The sequence below is a fragment of the Lissotriton helveticus genome, chromosome 1_1, assembly GCF_964261635.1.
Source record: "Lissotriton helveticus chromosome 1_1, aLisHel1.1, whole genome shotgun sequence".
In the NCBI taxonomy this organism is placed as follows: Eukaryota; Metazoa; Chordata; class Amphibia; order Caudata; family Salamandridae; genus Lissotriton; species Lissotriton helveticus.
The window spans coordinates 833,942,812-833,954,251 of record NC_136057.1 but is presented as its reverse complement, the minus strand read 5'-3'; the positions used below and the strand labels follow the sequence as shown (position 1 = coordinate 833,954,251).

The 11,440-nt window shown below is 40.5% G+C and overlaps 1 protein-coding gene across 2 annotated transcripts in view; it reads left to right on the top strand.

The window, feature by feature from the left end:
- Positions 1–2,066: 2,066 nt before the first annotated feature.
- The window catches only part of IGF1 (insulin like growth factor 1), a 455,617-nt gene continuing 446,243 nt past the window's right edge, over positions 2,067–11,440 (top strand). Inside the window, exon 1 of one of the 2 annotated variants that reach the window (XM_078674744.1) lies at positions 2,067–2,334. In XM_078674744.1, coding sequence (XP_078530870.1) covers positions 2,272–2,334 — 63 coding nt within the window. In that variant the 5' untranslated portion in view covers positions 2,067–2,271. Of the gene's footprint in view, positions 2,335–4,871; positions 5,031–11,440 lie in introns of those variants that run through there. The other variant, XM_078674753.1, reaches the window with a different exon arrangement.

The window sequence follows — 11,440 nt, the reverse complement described above, 5'->3', positions numbered from 1 at the left end:
GTTGGGTACAGGGTGTCTTCAGATGGTGGATTTAGAATTTTATATCATTTAATAATGTGTTTATTATTAAGAGTTGTCAGTTCGGAGTTAAGATCATGGTTGGGGAGAGGGGATTGTGATGCAGTTAGCCTTCACCTTCTCAGTCTTTCATTGAAAGAAAGTTTTTTTGACTAAGAAAATTGCAATTTCATTAGAAAAATTGATTTAGTTTTATTGGGATTTGAGGATCTCTGTAAAAGCTGTGGGGAGTCTATCATAGGTTCAGTCCATTTTTTCTGTACTTCCTACGGGGCTTTAAGTGAAGTTTTAGGAAGGTTGAGGATCTCAGTGGTTGCTTTGAAAGATATTGGGAAAAGGTTTGTTTTCGTATGGTTTATTGGACCTGGTGATACAGTGTTGTGCAGATTCAATGTGAGGTCAGTGTTTCCTTAATGGAATGATGTCGGGGAGCTCAAAGCTCTCATGGGTGTTGTATGGGATGATGGTGGTAATATTGATCGATAAGTATATGTCAAGTGAGCTTCTTTCTTTGTGTTACTTGATAGCTCAAGAGAGAACCAGTAATGTTGAAATAGTCATAGACTAAAAATCAATATCTTACTAGCTACGTGTTGGGAAGGATTTACCATGTTTGCCATTTGAAACCAAGGGCTTTATATTAAACCCTGCATGCATTTTTATTTTCACTGGTTTACTCATGATTTGAGGTTTGATATGGGTCGCTGCTCCACATTATCTTTTCTCCAAATTGCACCATCTGTATTGAATATTTTGAAGCATCTCTTCAGTCGCGTAATTCCACCCTTCTCTTCACTTCTCTTTGCCTCTGCTACTGTGATGACCAGAGCCTAGGCACTCATGTCTACAGTCTAAAATACTGATACAAGGAAGCTTAGGAGTTATCCATTATGCCACTTTGTCTGATAGGGCTCATTGATCCCCATATAATTGCATAAGTAAACATGTTGCTGCTCTTTTTGTCAATCAGCTTAGTTCAGAAAACTGCTTAGCTTTATAAACAGAATGAGCAGAGTTGTCCTCAATTCACGAAGAAAGAATATTTATTAATCTTCTATTACTTAAAATCCACATGCTGATACATTTATTAAATATGGTTTCCCAATGTAATGTATTTGTATTAATAAGCATGCCTTTTAAACCTTTAAATTGTTTTTCAGGAATAGTTGCCCAATACATCCAAGAGCTCTGAGCAGCAAACAAACATGCCAGTGGCCGTGTGCTCCTCATTAGCTGTGGCAGGTTTCTACGCACCAAAGAGACCATCTTTTTGAGAATCAGCAAACTTTTTACAGGTGGGTAGTGTAAAGCACCAATGCACAGTAGCCAGGCCTTTTTGTTGTGCAAAAAATAAATGCACAAGCGCTAATACGTTCAAGAGCGTGTGCACTTTGTGCCATTGTAATGCTGCCTCATGTCTGAACCAATTGTTTTCTTTTGCGTGTGACAGGCAGCCTCCACCTGTGGACCTGACACCCACAATCGTCTGGTGATTTAAACTTGTAAAGGTTGATACGATTTTCTCTTTCATTAAAGACATTAAAAGGGGTGGTTAGAATTAGGCTAGCTGGTCTTTACTGCTATCAAACGACAGCCTGTTTGTTGAATGACCGCCTAATGGGTCATACCTTAACTCTTTACCACTGGGTCTGCAGGGGCTTGCTGTGGGTCCCAGCCCGTTCAACCAGCACCTGCTTTCTGTTCAGCACTGACTGCTCCAGCCGGCAGCACTTAGCGAGTGCAGAAGCACACCGCCAGCCAATGTAACTAGAACAGCAGAAATTACATAACATGCTTTTAAATGTGGCGTGGCACTCGGAGCCGCTCGCTGCCCTTTTCTTTTTTTTCTTCTTTTTTTGCCGTGTAACCCTGTGCTAATGCACATTCTTTCAGGAGAGAGACAAAAAGCTTCTGTGCTCCGGTTTTAAAATGCATGCATGTATGATGTTATTTGTCACTATGCCCAAAAACTCTTACTCAATAACTTTGCCAGAAGATGGAGAGAGAGAGAGGCAAATGTTCCCCCAGCTGTTTCCTGTCTGCAGTGTCTGTGTAATGTAGATAAATGTTTCTGTCTTCTGTTTGAAAGATCTCACTGTCACTGGTAAAATCAGAGCAGATAGAGCCTCTGCAATGGAGCAAAGTCCGCAATATTGAAATGTGACAGTGCTTTCAACATCTCACGTCCAGCTGGATTACTTTTTTCCTTTTTACTGCTAACAAACTCATTCCAAGACTTGCACTTTAGAAGAAATGGAAACACTCAACAGCCTTTCAACACAATTATTTAAGTGCTACTTTTGTGATTTCTTGAAGGTAAATATTTATCTACTTCCAATGTATATCTTTGAAATTATTCATTCTTTCATGCCCTGCTTGCCTTCTGCATTTTGTAGTCTCATGTCTGTACTGTGTGATTTGTTTCTGTTTTTAGAAAAATGACCACTAACTAGGGAATTATTTGTAATTTACTAGATGTGACTTTTCTTGATCTAAAGAATGCCTAAACTGAAAATATGTGCATGTTGGAGTTAGATAAATGTGAAATTTAACATCAAGTGTGGGCTACTGGAAGGTTTTAACCAGCACAAAGTGTAAACTATGTATTGTATGAACTGTAACAGTTAATGCATTTCAAAGGGACTTAGAGATAGAGTGTAGACTCAGATGTTACAATTTTAAATTATGATTTTTTTTAAAAGGGTGCCTTTAATGCACTTCAATTGATATCATGCTATGTACAAGACCTTAATAGACATATTGGTATGAAAAAAGCAAATTTCTCCAACTTGAGGAGATAAGTTTGCATTTTTCTTCTATTCCCTGGGAATTTTTAAACTTAAAGCATTACAGTTCCTTCAAAATTTTATATAATGTGTTACCTCTCCTCTGTTTCTGGTTCTGCCCTGTTACTATGATAGATGCTGATTTAAAAATCCACCGCCATGCTCTTTCGCCGGGATGTGTTCATCAGAGGGTTTGGTTTCCCCGCGCGTGAGATGATCAGGCGATTGGCTGGTCATGTCTGATGTCATGAAGATCTCATTTTGAGTTGAGCTCTCTGCTTTCGCTAGAGGGGGTTCTGAAAGAGGTGTCACCCTGTAAAGCAAGGAGATTTGACAGGGGAATCATAGGGAGGCATCCAATGTCCAGGCATTGTAGAGCATGTCATGGGAAGCAAGTCATAGCCAGAAGGTGGCATTTGAGTCTGTGCAGGGGAGAGTTTTATAAATCTCTGCAGGACAGGGCATGCTGCTACAGGGTGAAGAATACTAGCTCTGCAACTAAAGGAGAACGTTCAGGGAAATATGCTGACCAAGCTTTTCTGTTGCAGTGAAAGCTTTTCAGGCAGTTTTTTTCATGCTGCTTAGTTTTACCGAAGCTGTACTTCTCCCTCTGGTGTAGAACACTGATAGGGACAGTGACAAGAGGGAATGCATGGACTGACCCCTGCCCGCTGGCTGGCAGCCAAGTTTCCATTCTCAGCAATCTCTCCTCCTTGAAGGCTGCTGCTTGTTTGCATGTTATTGGCAAGATGTTTCCTGCAACTGACCGATCTCGTGCCTTGCCGGAACATGCGAAGTGCGTTGAAGCAGATTCAGCTCTGCAGAATAGAGTGGCTTTGCTCGGAGTTTTTGCTGATTCTTTTTCTTGTCTCTGTGCTTCGTGCGGGGGCTGCTTCCTTCAGGTCTAACAGCTCCAGCGAGCACCTCTTGCTGCTGGAACACACGTAGTCTTAGTTAGGATCCGCCCAGGGGCACCTGCTGCAAGTCCTCAGATTAACACCACCAGTTTCAGTAAAGGTCATGAGTACAAAACATTGTACAGCGTTTTCCTCTTTCTGGGAATTTTCCATAAGGAAGAAATTGGAAAGCAGTAAAGCTAAATCCAATTCCAACCAAAGTGAGAATGTGGCAGCAGCAGAAAGCTCCTATTGTAGTACCTCCGGCCAGCAGCAGAGAGTGGACGTGCCATTCACCAAACACATTTTAGCTCCATCGAGGAGCATTCAAATATTCAATGTTCAGGCATCTCGCATGGGAGGCTGGCCACAAGTCCTATAGGTCAGTCATGCATAGCTAGCTACTGTTGGTGTCGATTGTGGTCTATTAAAGACACAGAAGATATCCTCTAACACACATACATATACATATGGATGTACATGTGCATAAATGAATATTGTAATTCCAGACATGCAGAATATCCACCAGCACACATACAAATGCATATGCAGATACTTATAGGCTATACATGCACAGAAGCATACACACATGAATATTGTAACTCAAGGCATGGAGAACATTTGCTAACACATACACAAATACATATACAAATCATATGCACAGACACATATATGTACTTAAACATGCACACACAAAGATTGCAATACAAGACATAGAGAATAACCACTAGCACATAGGCATATACATGCAAATCAACATAAATGCATGAATCTTGCAATTCAAGACATGGATAATGTTTACTAACACATGTACGCGCACACACACACATATGTATACTTGTTGAGGTATATGTATATACATAACCTTATACATGTACCTCAACATACACACATTAAAATTGAGTTATATTGGAATTGACAGAATCTCAAAATAAGGAGCTGACCTGCAAACTCCGACTTCATGCAGTACTGAGGGCATACCGGGAACTAATTGGGTGGAATCAGTGCAGATTGAACTCGCACAAGCACTCCACGCAATCTCCAAACCGTCTCTTCCACTGTACAGTGGTTTCTTGTTAATGTATCATGCAGATTAGGTTGAGAGCCCCAAGGTTAGGTGAGAGCTCATGCCAAGGGTCTACCAACACGATACATTTTCAGCAGGTGCCCGCGCTCCACCTGCTGTTGGAAGACACTCCGCCTACCTTGCAGTAGGCATAGCTGTCAATTGGCAGATTGACTCTGTGAAAAGAAGGATGCAGTACACTTTGGTTCTCGTTGTGAAGGAGCTAGAAGAGCTGAAATTAAACTGAATAACACCCTCTTTGCAGTGAGTATTCTCAAATATAGTCAAGCCCAGGGCTGTTTGTTTTACACTTGCAGAGATAAGAAATATCAAAAATGTACTGTTATGGAGAATACAAATGATGGACTTGTTCTATCTATCTATCTATCTATCTATCTATCTATCTGTCTGTCTGTCTGTCTGTCTGTCTGTCTGTCTGTCTGTCTGTCTGTCTGTCTGTCTGTCTGTCTGTCTGTCCGTCTGTCTGTCTGTCTGTCTGTTTATCGGTCTTGCAAGTTATGCGTCTACCTGATGCCTGCCTGTTTGTCTGCTAGTCTATGTGTTTATCAATCTGTTGACATGATTTCACAACGCAAACAAGAAATCCATACGTTGTTATCTTCTCATAACTATGCTAGAGAAGCCAATACATGGAACAGGATTTATATTTATGAAAGAGCCTGCTACAGTGTGAGTGGAAAAACAGGATGAATATTTTGTATTTCAAAAGTAATTTCTACCATCTGCCCATGGTCTAGAAATGCTACTAAAATGTCAACTTTTCAAAAATATTCTTTTTTGACAACCATATAAATGGTCATTTTTAATGATCGCATTGCTTTTCCCAAACAGTTGACTTGGCACGTGCTGAAGGAAAAAGTTGGAAGGGCTATCTTGTCCCAGTACTGCTGACATTTAGATTAAAGTGTGAGCCAGCAAAAGAACTGTAAAAAACAGAAAAATGCATACGATTTATGTGTACCACAACTTCAGTTAGTTTAGCAAGAAAAAAGACACTGTTAAATTCATAACTTATTTCATCTGGATCCATTTCCTCCCTCTGAAAGTATGCACGTTACAGTATTTCACAGCAATTTAACAGATTGTATGTGGTTTGGAATATGCTAAATTTCAGGTGCATGATCTATCTTACAACAGTTCCAAGTCATTTAGGAAAGTAGGTTCTTGCAACTCGATCTGGCTTTATTAAAGAGGATTCAACAGCAGGGATGGTAATATATTCTTTAAGTCAAACACTTCCACCCACATGTGCACCGCAAGGGCATGGTCAATGCCACACGTGTAGTGGTTTGCCACTCTGCCAGTCAAAATTTGATGCGTTCATCGTGATCCATAAGGAAGTGGCTGCCATTATTAAAATCTGATTTGTCGGTCTCTGAGCTTGTCTTTGACAATGACTTGTGGGCTATTACCCAGACACGATACACAAAGACTTTGAGAACATTTGGGGAAATTAATTTCGATTGTATCAATCAAAGAGTCACACCCTAATGTGCATTGAGACGGTTCGGTAAAAAGTAGTGTATCCCCTTCAATTACTCAAAATCTGTCCACTTGTACAATAAGGAGTTACTGAAAATGCCTTCTGAGTTGCTACTTTATATCTGTAAGCCTAACCGTACACCCGCGCATGCACAGTGAGCATTCTGTGAAAGCCATGTATGCAGTAGCAACATTTAAAAAGTTGGCTTCTTTCTCATGTATTGGAGTGTACTCTTCCAATATTCATTGCATGAATGAAGAGCTGCTCGCCTTGTTAATAAGCTTCTTGGATTCAGTGTCTTAATAATGCCAAATTTAAAATGACTAAAAGTAATATGAATAAACTGGTTGTATCTCAATTACACTAATTAGTTGCCGGCCAATGAGAACATAGTAGTTTGGAAGTGAATTCGTTTTTTGGCTCAATTCAAGACAATGAAAGGAAGGATAGTTGTTTTAGAATGGGTTTAGATTTCAGTTTCGAAATCAGAAATACGTAATTTGACCTCCGACATATGTCTTTACAGGGAAGTGAAATCTTCAAAAAATGACATTTATTCGTAAATATTGTGGTCCCAACTAAATAGACTGGAGTAATCACATTGAAAACGTTTAAAGCTATGGGTATTCTGTGTAGATTCTCAATAATATTGGTCGACCAGCGTTATCAGCTCACAAGAGACCACCATCCCTCTCCAACACTCCGCCAATCATTGTTTCTTGACTTATCCCATAGGTTTTTTTTCTGTCATCTGGTTATAAATGTAGTATGGATGTTAATGTCTACTTTGAACCCAGTATTCTCTATGATGTCCATAACAATGCACACTGCATGACCTTCTATACGTTTTTGCATCCACAAAGTCTAAGGCTTGGTGGGCAACTTCTTGGATAAACAATTTTTGACTGCGATGGGAACTAGAACCTTTTGCCATCTTTGGTGACTCTTGGCACACCCATAGCCAGAACACCATACGACTGCGGATTATAAAGTGTTAATAATAAAATCAACAGCCAGCTGGCCTTTTCCATTTATGCGCCCTGGGTCTGATATAACATCCATGTATCCATTAGGTCTACTCCAGGCCTGTTCCAATGTGGGAAAGAGCTGACGATGCAACTCTTTCAAGATGCCTACATCTTAGTTCATCAGCAGTTCCCATCTGCTTTCGGAGGCCAGATGTATTTTTGTTCTGTTTGTGCTATAAAGATACCACATACATACATACATATTTATAACAGACATGATCTGCTAAAGTGACAGACTGCCAGAAGTCTAAGATGGTGTTGCATCTTAATGTAATCCTAACATTTACCGGCAAAATAAGAACACCACAAGACACAATTGCTCCCTATTCCACATAGTGTAGGGTCGGCATCGGCATGTAACATATATCCTGAACTCCCACAAATGACAGGACCAATGATACCAGTTTTTCAACTCGTGACCGCACCTACACCCGACTGGTGGCAGCTACATAGATACAAAATTTGACAACATTCTAAATGCATATAGTTTCACAAGATCTACATCTTATTAATACACTTCTCTATGATTTAGGATAAATGCAGAGTGCCCTAGAAGTCCACATGACAAATATTCTACAGGCAATATTGTGCCTCTGCACAATACAGCTGTAAAATAGCACAGCCAGAGCCTCTTTTACTAATGGCTAGAGATTGACAGAATACCAACCCGAGTAACATATATGTGGCCGCTAATGTGCCTTGGGAGGATGTGCACAGATAGCAACGACTGGACCAACATGAGACTTAGAAAACGCAAGTGTGTAGGCCAAAGGAAACCAGTGGGTTGCACCAGTGAGATGTTAATTGTGATGTTACAGATAGACAGCTTGTTATTGGTCACTGGCAATGTGCCTGCAAAAACATGAGTAAGCAGGGAACCAAATGTCTGAGGCGTGGAAATCTTTCCATATGTGTCAGTGCATCATGGAAAGGAAAGTCATCTTTGACACACGAGATTATGAAGGATAGTTAGGACACCGTGTAAGACAATATATGCGTGATGAATTCAGTGTGGGTCGAGCAATGCGAGAATCTGGTACTTCTGTAGAAATGTATGATGTTCTATGTCAGCAACATGTTGGTGCCAGACTGCAAAGTTCAGAGGACTATATATTCCAGTTTGTTCATTGGGAGGCAAGTCTACTGGATAATGACACTGAGGGTACAATTATTCTCTAGTCAGTTCGTAGATGCTATTCCCAAAAAACGTTGGTGAAATGCTTTTCTATCAGGGCGCCTAAATTGTATTGACAGTAAGAACGAATGGATGCAGCCTCCATCAGATGCGATAAGCTGGTAACGAGACCCCATGTGGCTATGCACGTGGCGGGAACAGTTAGAAGACTCCAGAGGATCTACAGTACTCCCTACAATGCTGTAACACATTCAGGGACCTGACTCATCTTTTCCGGTGTATGTATAAGTGTTGCAGTCTTTGGAATAGTGCTGCACATCTCTACTCTGTGCCTTTCCAGGAATGTTGCTTACTAGTGATTGCATAGCAGTGCATATGCTTGATTAGCTGTGACATTGTCACTGGCAGGAGTTGTATGTGGTTATTTGAGGGTTGGTTTTAACAGTCATGCTGTAAAGCACATGGCAGATCTTCTACAGGTCTTTTGCCCTCAGTGAAGGACTTGATTCTGATGTTATCCTAAATGCAGGCCTGCAACTCACTGTTTGAGTACCCCCAATGCATAACTCGATGATGCATTATCTTAGAAGCGGGTGCTATGTTTGATTTCCTCTGCTCTATGGTGCTTGGCTGTGGTATGATTCCATTAACCATATTTTGTGATGTGAAGTGGGGAGTTGTGAGTTGTAAGAATATCATGTTGAGCGCAATATTAACTGCGATGTTATGCGCTACTCGACAAGACCATTTAGGGGCTTCTTGTAAAGTACAGTTGGACATTACACTGTAATGTATTTTGAGTTAGGCCTTTTCTTTATTGTTTAAGAGGACAAATGGTGTCTGTGAGGTTTAGAAGCCACCCATGTGTAGAAAGCCTTCTACGCATTCTGTATTTTGATTAGTGTCCAGGTCAGGAAGACACACAATGACTGACATCTGTTGTGGTAGAGTACCTCCATGTCTTACCATATTATCTTGCAGATGATAGCTTATGATGGGACATTAACTCCCTTGGTCAGACAACATCTTTGTAGCTATCTCTAATCCCTGTCTACAATGGGTGTAGACCTTTGCCTGTGCCTTCTTGTCCCATGTTCTCTCCTACTTGTCATGTTACTTGCAAGCACATGTAAGCCAGTTGGAGTTGCATGTTGAAATGATATAGATTTTGTAGCAGGTTCTCATCATCTGTGTACTACATTATATTCCAGTTAATAATTGTATGTGCTTTGCTCGAAATATGATTTTCATGATACATGCTTTGATGTCCATTCTCATTTTTTCATTGTGATGCGCTTGGTGGATGTTTCATTTTGAATAGATTGGTTTGCAAAATGTTCTTTTTAAGTGGTACAAATTTTCCAGGTGTGAAAAGCAAAGTATTTCTGTGCCAAGCAGGTTTTCTGGGACTCCTTTCCATTCTTGTATTGCTTGTTTGCAGTCATGTATTAATGTCTCTGAGCTGGACTTATTCCATCTAGGACAGCTAGTTTATTTTGAGGACCACAAAGGCCTTTGTTTTTGTGAAAAGGGAAGCTTCCCGATTCTACTGTGCATTTTAAAGAGAGTTTGGGTTTCTACTAGTATCATTTTGTTGTTTCAAATAACCAGCGTTTTCAGGTCTTACGTCTTTCATTTGATTAATAAACCAGTCCAAGGTTTTAGTTCTTGCGTTCCTTAAGAGGTCCTCAATGGTGAATGAATATGCAATGCCTAGCTTCAGTAGACCAATGCATCCACTGCAGGGATCGACCACCTAGTGACAGCTTCAGATCCCGGCTGGTCCTTTTAGCCTGACTCAGTTCTGTGGTTCATAAGAAGGTACACCTGGCAACAGCAACAAGCATCCATGATCTGTTTCTAGCAACCAGAGTCCACTTGAGTGCGTTCTGTCGATATTCTGGCTATGTGTTTTTTTAACCCAGCTCATCTACACATCTACAGGACCAGTCTGTGTCTGGTCTTCCTGTCTACCTTCTGCAGTAGCTTGCTACCTCATTCTGAGTGCCACTGTAACTTTTAAATTAGGTGCTAACACAGTTCGTGCCGGATTTCACCACAGAGGTTCATTGCAAATTGTGCTTTTTGTTTGGACACATTTCTTGAGGAAATATCTACAAGCATTTGTGGCACCGAAGCAATGCTTAAGTGGGTACAGCATGAGATAATACTAGTCACAAAGACTATCAGCCACGTTCTTCAGGATTTCAGAGGGAGAATGATGCAAACAATCATCCAATAGTGGGTGGTAATTGAATTTCGTCTGGTTGTGTTTGCAACCCGAACATTAGAGACCAAGCTGGAATGAGAGACGTGGTCATACACAAATGTTGTACACACCAGGTAACATGCGACATCGTTTTTTGACATCAGTTCATTGGTGAAGCCCTCATAGTTGTACATGGAAACAAGTGGTAGAGCATGTCTAGGGTGACTCATAGGAGAGGCACAAAATATGCTTATAAGCATCTCATTTATTGATTTACTCATTGACCATATAGTGATTCCCTTACACTGGTAAGTGTAAACATATTTTTTTTTATTTCATATTAACTTTACAAAACATCTAAGTTACATATATTTGACACACACTGTCCTAATACATTACAGGGCATAATTCTATACAAATAAGGAAAGATTCTAAGTGACATCTTACCTTTGCTTCGAGTTTAGGTTTTCTTAAGTCATAAGGCGGTTACATACTGGAGTAATATTACCTTCGCTGCACTTGTAGACACAATGATAAGGACCTCTTTCTGTGGGCCCCATTGTTCCAGTAAATACTACCGCCCCAGGTGGCACTGATACTGTGGGATGCAGTGTTACCCCAGTACCACTGTTATACTGCAGGTTTTCCCCTGTACCGAGCTGGAATTCCAGCTCCTTTGTATTCAGGGTCTCAGTAGGTAATCGCAGAGTCACTTTACTATTGTCATTCTCATCAGTAAAAACATACTAAGGAAGGTTTGATGGGCTTGTGTCAAAAGGACCTCTTTCTTAGAGCCAG